This window comes from Nicotiana tabacum, chromosome 6 (assembly GCF_000715075.1).
Source record: "Nicotiana tabacum cultivar K326 chromosome 6, ASM71507v2, whole genome shotgun sequence".
Classification (NCBI taxonomy): Eukaryota; Viridiplantae; Streptophyta; class Magnoliopsida; order Solanales; family Solanaceae; genus Nicotiana; species Nicotiana tabacum.
This window is the reverse complement of record NC_134085.1, coordinates 72,917,675-72,938,038: the sequence shown is the minus strand read 5'-3', so window position 1 is coordinate 72,938,038 and position 20,364 is coordinate 72,917,675. Positions and strand designations below refer to the sequence as shown.

Genomic DNA, 20,364 nt, shown 5'->3' with positions numbered 1-20,364 from the left:
CTCCTAAAGACCCACTTACAACCTATAGGTTTTGATCCAAGAGGAAGATCAACCAAAACCCAAGTGTTGTTGGATATAATTCAGTCCATTTCATCATTAATGGCCTCTTTCCAAAAAGCAGCGTCTCTAGAAGACATTGCTTCTTGAAACGTCTTTGGGTCTTCTTCAACATTTAATACAATTGGAATTTGATTACAAACGTTTGTCCTATCTCCTTCATTAAGAAATACTATAGATTGTGAAGAAATAAAATCAGAACCAAGATGTTTTTCCTTTCTTATTCTTTGGCTTTTCCTTGGTTCTATCTGCATATCATCACTTCTTTCCTTAGTTTTAATAATTTCAGGAAGCGACAATTTATTAGCATCAATACGTTTTCCATTTATTTCAGTCATTTCATCAACATTGTCATTTATAAATCTATTTTCAATAAATTCAGCATGTATAGATTCTATAATGACATTAGATTCTAGATCTAGCAGTCTATAAGCTTTGGAGTGTTGTGCATATCCTATAAAAACACTTTTAATTCCTCTAGGACCCAATTTTGTTCTTTGATGGTCAGGTACTCTATAATAGGATATACACTCCCACACTTTAAAATAATTTAAATTTGGTTTTCTACCATTCCAAAGCTCATAAGGCGAAATATGCATACTTTTTGAAGGCACTCTATTTAAAATATAACATGCAGTTAGTAGTGCTTCACCCCGTAAATTATGTGGCAAATGTGCATTAAGTAACATAGCATTAACCATATCCACCAAAGTTCTATTTTTTCTTTCTGCTAACCCATTTTGTTGAGGAGTATAAGGGGCACTCATTTGATGTATTAGGCCATGCTCTTCACAGAACTTATTAAATTCGTTAGGAAAATATTCTCCGCCTCTATCACTTTGAATAATTTTAATTTTCCTACTCCTTTGATTTTCCACAACAGACTTGTATTCTTTAAACTTTTGAAAAGCTTCGTCCTTAGTTCTAAGTAGGTAAACATATGTAAATCTAGAGAAGTCGTCTATAAAAATAATAAAATATCTTTTGCCTCCTCTAGTTAATTCTCCATTTAATTCACACAAGTCTGAATGTATTAAATCTAATAGTTCTGTGGATCTTTCAACTTTACGAAATGGTTTCTTTGTCATCTTTGCTTGTATGCAAATTTCACATTTTATATGTTGAGTTTTACATGAGATATAACCATTTTTGGACATATAATTCAAGGAGCCAAAATTTAAATGTCCTAGTCTAGCATGCCATAAACAAGAATCAGACTCAACGATGTAAGCAGAAACATAATTTATTTCATTAATACTCAATTTGAACATGCCGTTACAGTTATAGCCTTTTCCAACAAAAACACCATTCTTAGACACTATTATATGATCAGACTCAATAACTATCTTGAAGCCTTTCTTTGACAGCAAAGCAGCGGACATTAAGTTTTTCTTCATATCAGGAACATGATATACATTCAGTAATGTCAACTTCTGGCCAGATGTGAAGTTAATCTCAATACTTCCTTTTCCAGCAACATCTGCCGCAACATGGTTTCCCATCAAGACTTGTTCAGAATCCTGCACTTCTGCATATGTCTTGAACATCTTCTTGTCATAACAGACATGAATAGTAGCACCCGAATCTAGCCACCAGTCTTGAGTATTTGTAGCAGCGGTAGCCACATTCAACTCTGTGACCATACCAATTTGCATTGCGGAAACCATGGCAACCAGTCCTTGGGCAGAATTTTCCACTATGTTTGCCTTTTCAGAATTTCCAGAATTTTCAATCTTTCTAGACTTTTCGGTATTGCCTGCATTGAAATTTATTCCTGCCTTTCTATATCTGCAGTCCCGAATCATATGGCCTTTCTTTCCACAATGATGACAACTAAAGTTCTTTCTCTTTTTTAAAAGAAGACTTTTTGGAAACTTTCAGATGTTTGTTCCCACTTCCTGAACCATTCTGACTGACAAAATTGACTGCGGAACTCGAAGGCTGACTAATAGCATCACGAGCACGAGTCTCACTTTCAATTTGAATGTGAGTACGAAATTGTTCCACAGTCATTTTATCCATAGAATGTAGGATTTTCTTTCTATAGTCATTCCAAGAGGAAGGCAATTTCGAAAGAATAGCACCTATTTGAAGTGCATCAGGAATTTTAACTTCAAGATCACTTAGTTTTGATATTAAGATTTGCAGTTCATGAATTTGATCCATTATAGGCCTAGTATCAAATATTTTAAATTCAAAGTACTGCAGAGCCAGAAATTTGTCAATACCTCGTTTTTCATTCTGGTATGCAGTTCGTAGAGCAGTCCAAATCTCTCTTGGTGACTTCAGATTGCAGTAAAGATCATAGAGTCGATCTATCAAAGTATTCAGAATATGGCCGCGACACAACAGTTCATCATGTTCTCGTTTCTTCCTTTCTTCCTTGACTACGTCAGAATCTTCTGCTGTGGGCTCAGGCATTGGAGGCAAGGCATAATCAAGAACATAGTAGATATTGAGAGCAGACAACAAGAATATCATCTTGTCTTTCCAACGGGTAAAGTTCGTTCCATCAAAACGATCAAGTTTGATGAACTCCTTCGGATTCTCAACGACAGACATCAATTTCTCCATAGCAGTATAACTCTTTAAGATTGTTAGAAATAAAATAATCAAATTGGCTTTGAGGCGTAAAAATCGACTGTCCTTAAAGAGTTATCGCCTGTATACTAATTTAGGGAAAATACAAAACGATTCTCTTCAGGATACAACAAAGCCTGCAGTAACACTTGTGATTTTCTATTTCACTTCGTTGGAATTCTTGTGTATTTATAGGCAACCAACAGACCCTTTCAGAAGGATGTCTTGTTTCACAAACAGACACGACTATTTATTCGAATTTTGAATTTAAAATTCAAATAAATTTGATTTTACTGTTAAAAATAATTAACTCTAGGATCTCGTGCCTGTTGAGTCAATCTCGTGCCTGTTGAGACAATCTCGTGCCTGTTGAGTCAGTCTCGTGCCTGTTGAGTCAGTCTCGTGCCTGTTGAGACAAACTCGTACCTGTTGAGACAAACTCGTGCCTGTTGAGTGTTATTTCATAATGATCAGTTCCGAGGCTAACAGGCACGGTACGAGTAAGGTCGGTCTCGAAGGTGTTTCACATAACAGGCACGGAACTTCTTTTTTCCGATGTGGGAAGAATCTCACTTCCAACTTGCCAATAACAAACTATCTTACACCCCCCTGTTGCTCGCCTTTATTATTCTGGTTAAGTTATGGCAAAGGAATCTGAGCCCTTCCGACCAACATACAACCACTCGATGTACCAGGATTAGATTTTGACCAAACACGGACTACTTCCAAGTTCAAGTACTTGTAGGGATCATACATCCCTAACGGAACTTGGTATTTTATATTCCACTCTGGATTTGGCAATCCTTCTGCTGCTGGAGTTATGAATTCGTCTCCTGGATTCACCCATCCGATGACCCTATATATCCGTTTCTCGCCATCGGGATGTCTTGTGACAGAATCAATGTCTTCAGCATGGTGCACTGATATATTCAGAAAATACTCATATTCTTGTTCCACAATGACTCTTTTCCTCTTCAATGTTGTTAAATAAAATTCAGGAATCATCGACATGGTTTTTTCGTTTCTAGCCTGTAAATAAAGAAGAGATTACTATAGAGCAATTCTTTTATTCCAAAATCATAATAAGGTAAAAGAATAAAAAGAGTGATTACATGCAAGTTTGGAACTGACGAGTTACTTGAATTTCAGGGAAGTTGAAAAGGCTCATTAGTTAAGAAGTCCTATAACAGAATTTAATGGGAAACAGAGGATGAAGTCAAGCAGGAAATTTCTACTTAGTAGGTCAATTATTAAGAGAAAAATTAGGTTTCATACTGCCAATTGATATCGTTATTTATTTTATGTAGTAAATTTAAGTTATATGCATTGACAATAAATAAGTTTTACAAGTGTAATTTAGTTATATTACGTTACTTACCATTCATAAAAGATTATTAGTCAATAATATTTAAGAGTTACTTTAGGCATTTGCATCTATACCCGCTTTTTGTGTCACGTTTTAACTTGTGTCCGCTTTGCAAAAAAAATGCAAGCGTACCCGCTTTTTCGCATAACTTCAGCATACGGGGCTGAAGTAGCAAAGGCAATCATGCAAAACTTCAGCATTCTAGTAGCCGGGCCTGAAGTTCAGCTCTAGAGCTGAAGTTTTTGTTTTGTAACTGGCGAACTTCAGCTCTAGAGCTGAAGTTTTTGTTTGTAACTGGTGAAGATTTTGTTTTTGTAACTGGCAAACTTCAGCTCTAGAGCTGAAGTTTTTGTTTTGTAACTGGCGGACTTCAGCTCCAGAGCTGAAGTTTTTGTTTTGAAACTGTCTAACTTCAGCTCTAGAACTGAAGTTTTTATTGAAGAAAGTTTTTGGCTGGACCATCTTTTTTTGGTGCGAGCAAAATGTTTTTCGTTGAATATTTCATTATCATACAAAAAATATCATTCTCCAAATATTGTGAAGTTTTCATTGCACGTAGAGAGGGGAATTCAACAGATATTTATCAAACACTAACATAAAATGGAGGCAGAGAAGTGTTTTGTGACTATAGTAATGCATATAATAAAAGGAAAGAATGTGATCCTTTTTCTCTTACTGGGCGTAACATATGGTATGTTAATCATGCACTTCAATCGGGGAAGTAGTCAACTAAACCAAATTTTAGATTTGCACTATTTATATTGGTATATTATTTATTTATTTGCTGGTATAGTTCAATGTCCACTCAACCCTGTGAACAAGAGAGCATTGATGAACGATTTAAAAGGAATTGCTTATTACATTCTCAACTTATTGTGTAATTTGATGTCGAAATAGATTGGACTAGAAGGAGGAGAAGGAGAAGGAGAAAGGGGTCTGCAGTTATTTAAAAAGTGGGTACAAGTTAAAAGTTTTAAAAAAATGGGCATAGGTTAAATGGGGGCGACTAAATAGGGGTCCCCGCGCAATTTTTACGAGTTACTTGCCATGGCATTTTAAATGATTGAGTAATAGCCTGTTTGGCCAAGCTTTTTTTGAGCCAAAAATGCAAAAGCACTTTTGGCCAAAAATTGAGGTGTTTGGCCAAGCATTTAGAAGGGAAAAAAGTGCTTTTGAGGAGAAGCAGAAGCAGTTTTTGTGAAGCAGAAAAATGTAGCTTATCTCCAAAAATACTTTTCTCAGAAGCACTTTTGAGAAAAATACACTTAGAAGCAGTTTTCAATAGTTTAACCAAACATTAATGACTTGTGACGACCTGGCTAGTCGTCTCATGAGTTACCGCTCCGTTTTTCCCATGTCTGCTTCTTATTGCTTTATCTATCGGTTTTATATGTGATCGGGTTGGTTGGCTCGGGTTCGGAGAGGATTTGGTAAGGCTTGAGACACTTAGTCTCTTTTGAGGAAGCTTAAGTTGAAAAAGTCAACCAGATGTTGACTTATGAGTTAGAAGACTCGGATGTGAGTTTCGATAGTTTGGATAGCTTCGGGAGGTGATTTGGGACTTAGGAGCGTGATCGGAATGTATTTTGGAGGTCCGGAGTAAATTTAGGCTTGAATTGGCGAAATTGGATTTTTGGCGTTTTCCGGTTGATAGGTGAGATTTTAATATAGGAGTCGGAATGGATTTTCGGGAGTTGCAATAGTTTCGTTTTGTCATTTGGGATATGTGTGCAAATTTTCAGGTCATTCGGACATGGTTTGGTTGGGTTTTTGATTAGAAGCGTAATTTAGAAGATTTTGGAATTCTTAGGCTTGAATCTGATGCAAATTTGGTGTTTTGAGGTTGTTTTGAGCGTTCTGAAGATTGGAACAAGTTTGAATGATGTTATGGGATATGTTGGCATATTTAGTTGAGGTCCCGGGGGCCTCGGGTGAGTTTTGGGTGGTCAATTAGATCATTTCTAAATGTTGAGATTTGTAGAAAAATTGATGTTCAGTGTTGCAGAGAAATGGCCTTCGCATTCGCGAATAGGCCCTCGCATTCGCGAATAGGCCCTCGCATTCGCGAAGGGTTAGTAGAGGAGGCTGAAATTTTAGCCTTCGCGTTCGCGAAGGGCTGGGAGATTATGCAGCGCGTTCGCGAGAAGCGGAGCGCGTTTGCGTAGAGGAAGTTGGGCAGCTGGGTTTCAGGGTGATTTGTTCATCGCGTTCGCAAGAGAGGAAGCATGTTCGCGAAGGGCTAGGCTAAGGAACCATCGCGTTCGCGAGGGTCAGGTCGCATATGCGTAAGAGGATTTTTTGTCAAAGATAATTTTTGCTTCGCGAACGCGAGAAAATGACCGCGTTCGCGAAGAAGGAATTGATACCTGGGCAGAATGTTAAAATAGTCATCTTGTCTACAATTTTGGGGTTAACTTCCACCATTTTTGAGCGATTTTGGAGCTTTTTGAAGAGGATGGAAGAGGGATTCAAGGGGAAACACTTGGAGGTAAGATTCATGGACTTAATACTCGATTCTAATGTGAATTCTACCTAATTAATCATGAAAATTAAGCCTAATATTCAAGAACCAGAGCTTGTAATTGGAGACCTAGAATTTGGGATTTGAGGGGTCATTTGTGGTTGGATTTTGATGCTTTTGGTATGAATGAACTCGGGGAGTGATAAGGAGTCCATTGATGTAAATTTTATTGGAATCCGAGACATGGGCCCGGAGGTTGGGTTTGGCCAATTTTGGGATTTGTGTTGTAATTTGATTTTTTCCGAGTGGGCTTTGTTCCCTTAGCATATTTTAATGGTTTTGCACTGATTTTGGTTAGATTTGGAGCATCCGGAGGCCGGTTCGAGGGGCAAAGGCATCGCGAGCTAGAGATATGGACCGGGTAGAGGTGAGTAATGATTGTAAATATTGTCCTGAGGGTATGAAACCCATATTGCACATCGTTGTGCTATATGGAGGTGATGCACACGCTAGATGACGAGCGTGAGGTTGTGCACTATTGGGGATTGTGACTTAGTCCATCCGGAATGATTGTTTTACCGCGTATTTGACTGAAAACTATTTGCTATCATCATGTTTTGGGCTGAATGCCATATTTGGGCCTCGTGTCAACTATTTAAATCCTTAGGGGATTTTTATTAATATTTTCTCACTGTTTTGACTTTATACTTGAACTCAGTCATGCTATATTCTACTATTTTCATAACTCAGCCATGTTTACTCTACTTTAACACTTAAATGAGATTTTAAGCGATATTTTGTGCTGAACATCATGTTTCACTGTTGCCCGAGTGGCTTGTGAGAATTTTGACCGAGTAAGGCCGAGGGCCTATGTTGTGAGGAAGCACCTGATCATGATTATGAGACCGAGGGCCTGAGATTTATATGCCACAAGGTGGCTTGTTGATATGAGGCCGAGAGCCTAGTGATTATGCCATGAGATGGCTTGATATTGTGCTTGGGTCGTAAGGGGCCCCTCCAGGAGTCTGCACACTCCCAGTGAGTGCGGGTACCCATTGTGATGTGAGATATAGCCCGAGGGGCTGGTGTTGTCCTATGATACTCCCCGAGGGGCGGATTTTGTTGACCTTGTGCCCGAGGGGAGATCCTTTATGTGTTTATCTTTCCTAGTTTCCTGTCATTTACTTGCTTAATTGTTAAAAAGGCACTTCATGAAGTTTAAACTAAACTAAAATGACTTTACATATTTTCACTTTTTCACTGTTTTTACTGGCTTTTACTGCTTCCTTACAACCTGTGATGTGCCTTATATGATTTCATATTTCTCAGTCTTTATTTATGATTATTACTCACTGAGTTGGAGTATTCACTTTACTCCCTACACCCCATGTGCAGATTCAGACGCATCAGGTCCTGCTGGCGACGGTTGAGAGCTTCCAGCAGATTCCGGAGTTCACGAGGTAGCTGCTCAGCGTTCGCGGCCACGTGCTTCTCTCCTATCTCATTTCCTTTCTCTTATTAGTGTTCTATAATAATTTGAGTAGACTCTTCGGACTTGTAGTATATTGTTAGATGCTCATGGCCAGTGACACCCTGATGTCGGGCTGTGTTGGTTTTATTTCCGCAAATTATATTGTTCACTACTTATTTTGGGATTTTATCATGTTTAAGACTTAATACCTATTATTTTAATTGCTTAAAATGAAGTGGAAATGTGTCAGCTGGACTTGTCTTCACGAGAGGCGCCATCACGACCGGGTCAGGGATTAGGGTCGTGATAAATTGGTATTAGTGCCTAGGTTACACAGGTCTCACGAGTCATGAGCAGGTTTAGTAGAGTCTCGCGGATCGGTACATAGATGTCTGTATTTATTCTCGAGAGGCTGCAGAACCTTTAGGAAAACTTCATATTCTTGAAATTCTTGTCGTGTGAATTTGTTGATCTGAGTACTAAACTTCTATTATTTTATTCTCTCACAGATGGTGAGGACACGCGCTACTAGTCAGGATGGATGACCATTAGTACCACCAGCTGTGGCCACTAGAGACTGAGGACGCGGTCGTGGTCGCGGTAGGGGCAGGGGTGTGGCTCGCACAGCAGCTAGGGTAGCACCTGCAGATCCACCAACCGCCCCAATTCAGGATCAGGTCCTAGTTGTGGACGCTCCAGCAGCACCAGCTCAGGCACCAACTATGCCCATTGTGATTTAGGGTCTTTAGGAGGCCTTGGCTTAAATTATATTAGTTTGCACTGGCCTAGCTCAAGCGGTCTTAGTTACTACAGCCGCAGCTACTTCTCATCCCGGGGGAGGCACTCAGACTCCCGCCGCTCACACACCTGAGTAGGTCGTGTAGGGACTTCAGACACCGGGGGCACATCCAGCCCAGCCGGTTGCAACTGCTCAGTACTATGTAGTTCTTGCCATGCCAGAGGACGAGCAACGTAGGTTCGAGAGGTTTGGTAGACTTCAACCTCCGACCTTTAGTGGTGCAGAGGGCGAGGATGCCCAGGGTTTCTTGGATAAATGTCAGAGGATGCTTCGTACAATGGGTATCCTGGAGACCAGCGGGGTCGCTTTTACTACTTATTAGTTTTCTGGAGCTGCCTTCACTTGGTGGGAGGCTTTTGAGAGGCGTTGGCCTGTTAGTGCATCACCCCTTACCTGACAGTAGTTCTTCGTTCTTTTTCGGGAGAAGTATGTGCCGCAGTATCATAGAGAGGAGATGCACAGGCAGTTTGAGTGGTTGTGTCAGAGAGAGATGACTGTGATGCAGTATGAGATGAGGTTCTCTCTAAGTTAGCTCGCCATGCGATTCGGTTGGTTCCAACAGATACAGAGAGGATTAGGAGGTTTTTTGATGGCCTCACTTATCAGCTTCGTATTCTCATGACCAGAGAGAAGGTGACTGGTGCTACTTTTGAGGAGGTTGTAGACATTGCTCATGAGATTGAGTTAATTCGTCGCTAGGAGCGAGAGGAGAGGGAGGCCAAGAGGCCTCGAGGATCTGGCAGTTATAGTGGTGCTCCTTCGAGAAGTTAGTTTCAACACGGTAGAGGCTATCCATTCAGGAGTGCTCAACTAGCTCGCCCAGGTTATCATGGGGCATCATCGGGTCATAGTTCTCACAGTTCTCATCAGGGCCAGTCATCACTTAGTGCCTTTCCAGCTCAGAGTTCATCCCGTGCTCTACTAGTTCAGGGCTCTTCTATGCCAGGTGCATCTGCTAGTCATTCCGGTGCTAGGAGTTCCCTTCAGTTCCCTTCTCCAGCACCCGAGGGTTGCTATGAGCGTGGAGAGATGGGCCGTATGTGGAGGCAGTGTCCTCGTCGTCTTACGGGTTTATCTCAGCAGAGGAGTCAGCCATCGGCTTCAGCACTAGTTACTTCACTACCACCCAACTAGCTAGCTAGGGGTGGAGGTCAGTCATCTAGGGGTCGCCCTAGAGGGGGAGGTCGATTAGGTGGCGGCCAGGCCCGTTTCTAAGCACTTCTAGCTAGACCCGATGCTATTGCTTCAAATGCCGTCATTATAGGTATTGTCTCAATCTTCCACAAAGATGCTTCTGTTATTTGATCCCGGTTCCACCTTTTCTTATGTGTCATCATACTTTGCTCGTTATTTGGATACGTCTCATGAGTTTTTTGTTTCACCTGTTCATGTATCTACTCCGATAGGCGATACTGTTGTAGTAGACCGTGTATACCGGTCATGTGTGGTGACTATTGGGGGTCTGGAGACCCGAGTGGATCTTTTATTATTATCTATGGTGGATTTCGATGTCATTTTAGGCATGAATTATCTCCATATCGTGCTATTCTAGACTGTCATGCTAAGACAATGCCATTGGCTATACCAGGTGTGCCATAGATTGAGTGGTGAGGTTTGTTTGATTATGTTCCTAGTAGGGTAATTTCATTCTTGAAGGCCCAGTGTATGGTTGGCAAGGGTTGTCTTTCGTATCTAGCCTTTGTTAGGGATGTCGGTACAGAGACTCCCAGTATTGATTCTGTTCCAGTTGTGAGAAATTTTTACGATGTGTTTCTGGCAGACCTGCCGAGCATGCCACCGGACAAGGATATTGATTTTGGTATTGACCTGGTGCCAGGCACTCAGGCCATCTCTATTCTGCCATATCGTATGGCACCATCAGAGTTGAAGGAGTTAAAGGAGCAGCTTCAGGAACTCCTTAATAAGGGGTTCATTCGACCTAGTATGTCACCTTGGGGTGCGTTGGTTCTATTTGTGAAGAAGAATGATGGCACTATGAGGATGTGCATTGATTATAGGCAATTGAACAAAGTAACAGTTAAGAACAAGTATCATTTGCCTCGTATTGATGATTTGTTCAACCAGCTTCAGGGAGCGAAAGTGCTCTCCAAGATTGATCTCCATTCAGGTTATCACCAGTTGAATATCGGGGACTCGAATATTCTGAAGATAGCTTTCGGGACCCGATATGGTCATTATGAGTTCTTGGTGATTTATTTTGGCCTGACCAATGCCCCAGCAGTGTTCATGCATTTAATGAACAGCGTATTCCGGCCTTATCTCCCTCGATTGTCATAGTCTTCATTGATGATATTTTGGTGTATTCGCGTAGTCAGGAGGAGCACGCGGAGCATTTGAGAGTTGTTTTGCAGAGATTGAGGGAGGAGAAGCTTTATGCAAAGTTCTCCAAGTGTGAGTTTTGGCTCAGTTCAGTGGCTTTCTTGGGGCACATGATGTCCAGTGAGGGTATTTAAGTTGATCCGAAGAAGATAGAGGCAGTTCAGAGTTGGCCTAGACCGTCCTCAGCCCTAGAGATTCGCAGCTTTATTGGTTTGGCAAGCTATTATCGCCGGTTTGTTCAGGGGTTCTCATCTATCGCATCTCCCTTGACCAAGTTGACTCAGAAGGGTGCTTTATTTGTATGGTCGGATGAGTGCTAGGATAGCTTTTAGAAGCACAAGACAGCCTTGACCACAACTCTAGTATTAGTTTTTCCATTAGCTTCATGTTCATATACCGTGTATTGTGATGCTTCGAGAGTTGGTATTGGGTGTGTATTGATGCAGGAGTGTAGATTTATTGCCTATGCTTCTTGTCAGTTGAAGCCCCATGAGAAGAACTACCCCGTTCATGATTTGGAGTTGGCTTCCATAGTTCACGCATTGAAGATTTGGAGGCATTACTTGTATGGTGTGTCTTTTGAGGTGTTTACTGATCATCGTAGCCTCCAGCACTTGTTCAAGCAGAAGGATCTTAATTTGAGGCAGCGGAGGTGGTTAGAGTTGCTAAAGGATTATGATATTACTATATTGTACCATCCGGGGAAGGCCAATGTGGTGGCCGATGCTTTGAGCTGAAAGGCGGTGAGTATGGGAGTTTGGCATATATTCCAGTTGGGGAGAGACCTCTTGCAGTTGATGTTCAGGCCTTGGCCAATCGGTTCGTGAGGTTAGATATTTTGGAGCCCAATTGGGTATTGGCTTGTGTGGTTTCTCGGTCTTCCTTATATGATCGCATCAGAGTGCGCCAGTATGATGATCCGCATTTGCTTGTCCTCAAGGACAGAGTTCAGCATGATGATGACAGAGATGTGACCTTTGGTGATAATGGGGTGTTGAGGATGCAGGGCCGGATATGTGTGCCCAGTGTAGATGGGTTTCGAGAGCTGATTCTGGAGGAGGCCCATAGCTCGCGGTATTCCATTTATCCGGGTACCGTGAAGATTTATCAAGATCTAAGACAACATTATTGGTGGAGAAGAATGAAGAAGGATATTGTGGGATTTGTAGCTCGGTGTCTCAATTGTCAGCAGGTGAAATATGAGCATCAAAGGCCGGGTGGCTTGCTTCAGCGGATGGATATTCCAGAGTGGAAGTGGGAGAGGATCACAATGGACTTTGTAGTTGGGCTCCCACGGACTTTGAAGAAGTTCGATACTATTTGGGTGATTGTGGAGCGGCTGACCAAGTTCGTGCACTTCGTTCCTGTGTGTACTACCTATTCTTCAGAGCGGTTGGCAGAGATCTATATCCGGGAGATTGTTCGTTTGCATGGTGTCCCATTTTCCATCATTTAGATAGGGGCACTCAGTTTACTTCACAGTTTTTGAGGTCTGTGCAACAAGAGTTGGGTACTCAGGTTGAGTTGAGCACAACTTTTCACCCTCATATGGACAGGCAGTCCGAGCGCACTATCCAAATATTGGAGGACATGTGGTGTGCTTGTGTCATTGATTTCGGAGGGTCATGGGATCAGTTTCTACCGCTTGCAGAGTTTGCTTATAAAAACAGCTACCAGTCGAGTATTCAGATGGCTCCATATGAGGCTTTGTATGGGAGGCGGTGTAGATCTCTAGTTGGTTGGTTCGAGCCCGGGTGAGGCTAGGCTATTGGGGACAAACTTGGTGCCAGATGCTTTAGAAAAGGTGATGGTAATTCAGGAGAGGCTTCGTACAATGACGTCGAAACAAAAGAGTTATTTTGATAGGAAGATTCGGGATGTGTCCTACATGGTTGGTGAGAAGGTTCTGTTGAAGATTTTACCCATGAAGGGTGTTATGAGGTTTGGGAAGAAGGGTAAATTGAGTCCTCGGTTCATTGGGCCTTTTGAGGTGCTTCGGAGGATTGGGGATATGGCTTATGAGCTTGCTTTGCCACCTAGCTTGTCGAGTGTGCATCCGGTATTTCATGTTTCTATGCTCCGGAAGTATATTGGGGATCCGTCTCATGTTCTGGATTTCAGCACGATTCAGTTGGATCGTGATTTGACTTATGATGTGGAGCCATCAGTTATTTTGGAGCGTCAGGTTCGAAAGTTGAGATCAAAGGATATAGCTTCAATGAAAGTGTAGTGGAGAGGTCAACCCATGGAGAAGGCTACCTGGGAGATTGAGCAGGAGATGCAAAGCAGAAATCCTCACCTGTTTGAGGCTTCAGGAATGTTTCATGACTCGTTCGAGGACGAATGTTTGTTTAAGAGGGGGAGGATGTGACGACCCGGCCAGTCGTCTCATGAGTTACCACTCTATTTTCCTCATTTATGCTTCTTATTTCTTTGTCTATCGGTTCTATATGTGATCGGGTTGGTTGGCTCGGGTTCAGAGAGGATTTGGTAAGGCTTGAGACACTTAGTCTCTTTTGAGGAAGCTTAAGTTAGAAAAGTCAATCGGATGTTGACTTATGAGTTAGAGGGCTCAGATATGAGTTTCGATGGTTCGGATAGCTTCGGGAGGTGATTTGGGACTTAGGAGCTTGATCGGAATGTGTTTTGGAGGACCAGAGTAGATTTAGGCATGAATTGGCAAAATTGGATTTTGGCGTTTTCCGGTTGGTAGGTGAGATTTTGATATAGGGGTAGGAATGGAATTTCGGGAGTTCCAGTAGTTCCGTTGTGTCATTTGGGATGTGTGTGAAAAATTTCAGGTCATTCGGATGTGGTTTGGTTGGGTTTTTTATCAAAAGCGTAATTTAGAAGATTTTGAAATTCTTAGGCTTGAATCCGATGCAAATGTAGTGTTTTGATGTTGTTTTGAGCGTTCCGAAGATTGGAACAAGTTTGAATGATGTTATGGGATATGTTGGCATGTTTGGTTGAGGTCCCGGGGGCCTCAGGTGAGTTTCGGGTGGTCAATCGAATCATTTCTAAATGTTGAGAGTTGCAGAAAAATTGTTGTTCAGTGTTGCAGAGAAATGGCCTTCGCGTTTGCGAGTAGGCCCTCGCGTTCGTGAAGGGTTAGTTGAGGAGGATGTGATTTTAGCCTTCGCGTTCACCAGGAAGGCTCCGCGTTCGCGAAGGGCTGGGAGATTATGCATCGCGTTCGCGAGAAGGGGAGCGCGTTCACGTAGAGGAAGTTGGGCAGCTGGGTTTCAGGGTGTTTTGTTCATCGCATTCGCGAGAGAGGGAGCACGTTCGCGAGGGTTAGGCTGAGGAACCATCGCATTCCCGAGGGTCAGGTCATGTTCGCGTAAGAGGATTTTTGCTCAAAGATAATTTGTGTTTCGCGAATGCAAGGAGTTGACCGCATTCGCGAAGAAGGAATTGAGGCCTGGGTAGAATGTTTAAATAGTCATCTTGTCCGCAATTTTGGGGTTAATTTCCAACATTTTTGAGCGATTTTGGAGCTTTTTGAAAATTATTGAAGAGGGATTCAAGGGGAAACACTTGGAGGTAAGATTCATGGACTTAATACTCGATTCTAATGTGAACTCTACCTAATTAATCATGAAAATTAAGCCTAATATTGAAGAACCAGGGCTTGTAATTGGAGACCTAGAATTTGGGATTTGAGGGGTCATTTGTGGTTGGATTTTGATGCTTTTGGTATGAATGAACTCGGGGAGTGATAAGAAGTCCATTGATGTAAATTTTATTGGAATCCGAGACATGGGCCCGGAGGTTGGGTTTGGCCAATTTTGGGATTTGTGTTGTAATTTGATTTTTTTCGAGTGGGCTTTGTTCCCTTAGCATATTTTAATGGTTTTGCACTGATTTTGGTTAGATTTGGAGCATCCGGAGGCCGGTTCGAGGGGAAAAGGCATCACGAGCTAGAGATTTGGACCGGGTAGAGGTGAGTAATGATTGTAAATGTTGTCCTGAGGGTATAAAACCCCAGATTGCACATCGTTGTGCTATATGGAGGTGATGCACACGCTAGATGACGAGCGTGGGGTCATGCACTATTGGGGATTGTGACTTAGTCCATCCCGAATGATTGTTTTACTATGTATTTGATTGAAAACTATTTGTTATCATCATGTTTTGGGCTGAATGCCATTTTTGGGCTGAATGCCAACTATTTGAAACCTTAGGAAATTTTTATTGATATTTCCTCACTGTTTTGACTTTATACTTGAACTCAGTCATGCTATATTCTACTGTTTTCATAACTCAGTCATGTTTACTCTACTTTAACACTTAAATGAGATTTTAAATGATATTTCGGGCTGAACATCATGTTTTACTGTTGCCCGAGTGGCTTGTAAGAATTTTGACTGAATAAGGCCGAGGGCCTATGTTGTGAGGAAGCACCTGATCATAATTATGAGGCCGAGGGCCTGAGATTTGTATGCCACGAGGTGGCTTGTTGATATGAGACCGAGAGCCTAGTGATTATGCCACGAGATGACTTGATATTGCGCTTGGGCTGTAAGGGGCCCCTCCAGGAGTCTGCACACCCCCAGTGAGTGCGGGTACCCATTGTGATGTGAGATATAGCCCGAGGGGCTGGTGTTGTCTTATGATATTGCCCGAGGGGCGGATTTTGTTGACCTTGTGCCCGAGGGGTGATCCTTTATGTGTTTATCTTTCCTAGTTGTCTGTCATTTACTTGCTTAATTGTTAAAAAGGCACTTCATGAAGTTTAAACTGAACTAAAATGACTTTACATATTTTTACTGTTTCACTATTTTTATTGGCTTATACTGCTTCCTTATAGCCTGTGATGTGCCTTACATGATTTCATATTTCTCAGTCTTTATTTATGATTATTACTCACTGAGTTGGAGTACTCACTTTACTCCCTGCAACCGGTGTGCAGATTCAGACGCATCAGGTCCTGCTGGCGAGGGCTGAGAGCTTCTAGCAGATTTCGGAGTTGACGAGGTAGCTGCTCGGCGTTCGCAACCCCGTGCTTCTCCCCTATCTCATTTCTTTTCTCTTATTAGTGTTCTGTAATAATTTGAGTAGACTCTTCAGACTTGTAGTATATTGTTAGATGCTCATGACTGGTGACACCCCGATGTCGGGCTGTGTTGGTTTTATTTCCGCAAATTGTATTGTTCACTACTTATTTTGGGATTTTATCATGTTTAAGTCTTAATACCTATTATTTTAATTGCTTAAAATGAAGTGAGAACGTGTCGGCTGGCCTTGTCTTCACGAAAGGCGCCATCACGACCGGGCCCGGGATTAGGGTCGTGACATTACTGCTCAAAAATATTTTTCAAATTAATTAGCCAAACACAAATCGATTCTCATCCAAAGTATTTTTGAAATGTACTTATCAAAAAAACACTTCTCAAAATAAGCAGATTTTAGAAGCTTGGCCAAACAGGCTACAAATACCTTTTAGATCGTTAGTGAACTAAACTTACTTTTATTTCTTAATTTGGTAATAAAATCAGCAAAGTACTTAGTATTATGACAAGTAATGTTTTCAATCATTGTAGTTCGTCAACCATACCAAACATACAGAATTAAGGTAGATAAGATATTTACAACCACAAGAAATGTGAAAACATACTAATATATTAATTAATAAAATAAAAATACAAAAGGAGATTTGATAATTAAAATTTCCAAGGGAGTACTCCTAGAAACGGAAAAGAGAAAAGCAAAAGAAGTACAATACATAACCATCCTTTCAGACGTTAAAGGCAGCAAATATTTTCTCTCAGCAAAACAAAATATTTTCTTGATCTGATTTAGTTAAAATGGTATTTCAAATTTTTTAGTCTCGCGTCAAATTTTTAAAGTTGTTAAAAACATTTGAGAGAACTAGGCATTGCGCCTATTCCCATATTACTAAATACAAATTTATAAAAAATCACATAAATAGTAATATTTTTTAGTCGAAAAATTAAAATTAAATTAAAAAATATAAGTTCATGCAAATGATGAATCATGTTGGTTTTTAACCATAATCGTCATTTATATTTGTGGTACGTTCAGTTGATCAAAGGATACTCCTCAACCATAAAGGAGTTGAAAGTGGTCCAATATTTGACCTAAAGTATTTAGAACTTTGTGTTTAATTTATAAAAATATACCCATAACAGAATATTGATGCCTGTCAAATTTACCGTATTAAAACATTAGTTTCAACTTTTTAGCTATTTTTTAAAAGTATGTTATACTAAATAGTTCAAATAAATAAGAATTACATAGTTGATTTAAGAAAGAATTTAGATACACAAAATTTAGTTGGATTCAAAGTCTTAAGTATTAGAAAATAATTAAATGACTAAGTATTCATGAAAATGAAGAATCATGTTGAATTTTAGCCATAATCTTCATTTTACATTTGTGCTGTTTAGTTGATCAAAGGTTTATTTTTTCACTGTAAATCGTAATGTTATGTTTATTGCACATATGTAACCAAAATTAAATCAATTTTGGAGTTCAGAAACTAAATCTTGAAAGAAAATTTGCATAACAGATATTTTAAAACAACTTCATGCATTTCTTCGTGGTTGTTATTGCCTTTTTAGATTTTTCGCACATGAAAATAATACTTTACTTCCAATATATGTTTTGAATAGGCCGTTATTTATATATGCCTACTCATTTTGGTTAATAATTGTCTTGAGACTTTCATTTAAAAAGTTTGAGCTCAACAATTTATAGGGATAACTTTAAATCTTTAAAACACATATTTTTCTAGGATTTTCATGGAATTAAAGGTTGAGCCTTTTTTTCATCGATTTTCTATATCTTTAGGTGTGGCTAGCTGGCATCTCATATTTAAATTGTTATCATTTATTTTGTTCTTAATTTAAGTTCGATCACATTAGATTATCTGTGTAAGGCAAGATTAGGTAACAAAATTAATCAAAAGTATAGAGAAAAATTACTTGAGTATATTTTTATGCTCAATCAATTCAATGAATAAAAGCCACAACGAAGCAACAAATATTCGGGAGTTAATTCACAAAATAAAAACATAATATACGTGAAGAAACAAACATCAAAAGTTTTAGTAAAAATAATAATCACAACTTAAATAAGATGACAACTCAAACATATGCATACACAAAGTACATAATGATTGCAAAAAATCGAGAAGACAATATAAATGAAAATTATAATCGTATTTAGTCATAGTCATTTGTACTAAAAACTGGTTATGTTTTCATTTATATTGTCTTCAATCATGCGAATTAATCCAACATAAACCTATCTTTTCATAGACCGGGTTAAAATTAATAATATATGCATACTTCGGTTTTGATATCAATTTCTATAATCCAACATAAAATCTATTAGATTTTGATTATCTATCAGATAGCGATATTGAGTGCTTCTGCACTACAAATTATTGGAATTTCTATAATTCATAGTGTATGATGTTTCAAATGAATATGCATGAAAGTTGATGATATTATCAAAATTATTGTATACATTAATTTTGCAAAACCTGCCATACTTCTTTATAAAAAAAAGTCGAACAATAAAATACAAATAAAACACAAAATATACAATCTGTTGAAACGATAACTGCTAATGTGCGGATGATACAAAATACATATAAATAAAACAGATAAATTTAAACAATAATATAATATTTTCAAATAACAAACAACAATAATAAACTGCACATCAACTTTAGATGATCCCTCTACTTTTCATCTTCATTCAATTATATTTTTAGATGATCCAATTTCGGTCAACCTCTCATTTAGATGTTCTCTTATTTGTTCTTATTCTTTCAATAATGTTCTGGGAAAATTCATGTCCTCTTCGGCTTCTTTGCGCCTAATCTGTTGTTCAAGCTTCAAATTATTTTGTGAAGTCGCAATAGATAATTGGCTAAAAGTAGTTATAATATGATGGCATTTACCTCACATTCTATTATAATATTAGTGGTATATAAAGTGTTTTCTGAATTTTTGAGTTTAATTGTGATGTTTGTCTGTATAGGAACAAGTAAAAGAAAATGAAGTAGAAATACATGATTTGTGATGGAAAATGATGGAGAATGTACAAAGATGAAAGACAAGAGTTAGGCAAATAGAGAGGAGTCCGGTGCTTAGCACCCACTATAGCATCGAATTTTTAGTGCCCAACATCTGCTACGACACTCAATTTCAGTGCTCTCCTCAGTGCCCATCATTCATCATAGCACCCAAAGTCAATGCCACATCCAGTGCGGCGCACCCAGTGTATTTCAAAGGCTGATTTTTTTCTATTTTGCTTGGACGTAGAATCGTCTAGGACTTTTCCTACCTATATAAATAGTTCTTAAACTCAATTTTTAGGGAGTTTGATCCTAACAAAGGAGAAATATTGCTGGATATATTTAGGAGCAAAAATCATAGAGTTTTTCTTATTTTCTTTTATTACATGTACTTGTATGCCTTCAAACACTCTTATGATGAGTAGCATAACTATGAGTTGCTAGTTCTCTTTGTTTTGGGGTTATGAGTGCTACGTAAATATTGATGTTTGAAGTTTGAATTGACGATTTTAATTTTATCATATAGGTTTACTATTTAATTTCGTACTTAATTATTTTATTGTGTAGCTAACATTAAAATACTATCTATAAATCTAGAGTTGAATCGAACATAAGAATTCTAGATTGCGTAAATGATTAAATAGAGACAGTTCTTTAATCTGGACATCAGAGAATAGATTCGTGGGTATATACCTAATTGCCTTGCTTGGTTGATATACATGTAAATGCATTCTTGTTAGTCCTAATTTCATAGACATGTATGTGTTAGGTTAACTTTATTAGGCAAGTAAGAACTCCACGGATTCTTATGAGTAAATTAACCCTGTTAATAAATAAATCAGATAAATCAATTAGTCAGTTTAAGAAGAGAACACAATATGATTGTTAGCTAACTTATAACCCTGAAATATCTTCTCCCATTGATTTTTATCCTAAGTTGCCTACGTTTTTTATTCAATCTCTACTTTACTTACTTGCTTAATAGTCTCTTTAGTAGTTAATCCACCACCAACACACTATGAGAAAACACATGTTGAACACATAATTTGCTTGAGTTTTAATTTAGTTAATAGTTAATCATAAGTCTCCGTAGGAAGGATACTCTACTTATCACTCTATTACTTATTGGTCGCGTATACCTGCGTATTTGTTTGGCTCCAACAAGTTTTTGGCACTGTTGTCGAGGACTTAGAAATTAGCTACTTCTCTGAATTAAGATTTTATTCATTATTTGTTC

At 39.3% G+C, this 20,364-nt stretch overlaps 1 protein-coding gene across 1 annotated transcript; it reads right to left on the bottom strand.

Moving 5' to 3' along the window:
* Positions 1-1,890: 1,890 nt before the first annotated feature.
* Positions 1,891-2,631, bottom strand: LOC142181881 (uncharacterized). The gene has a single exon (XM_075255521.1). The coding sequence runs from the start codon at positions 2,629-2,631 to the stop codon at positions 1,891-1,893; it is 741 nt and encodes a 246-aa protein (XP_075111622.1).
* Between the last annotated feature and the right edge of the window lie 17,733 nt (positions 2,632-20,364).

Bases quoted from the DNA above. Each gene is read 5' to 3' on its own strand.
- LOC142181881 (XM_075255521.1), bottom strand. From the start codon at position 2,631: ATGGAGAAATTGATGTCTGTCGTTGAGAATCCGAAGGAGTTCATCAAA.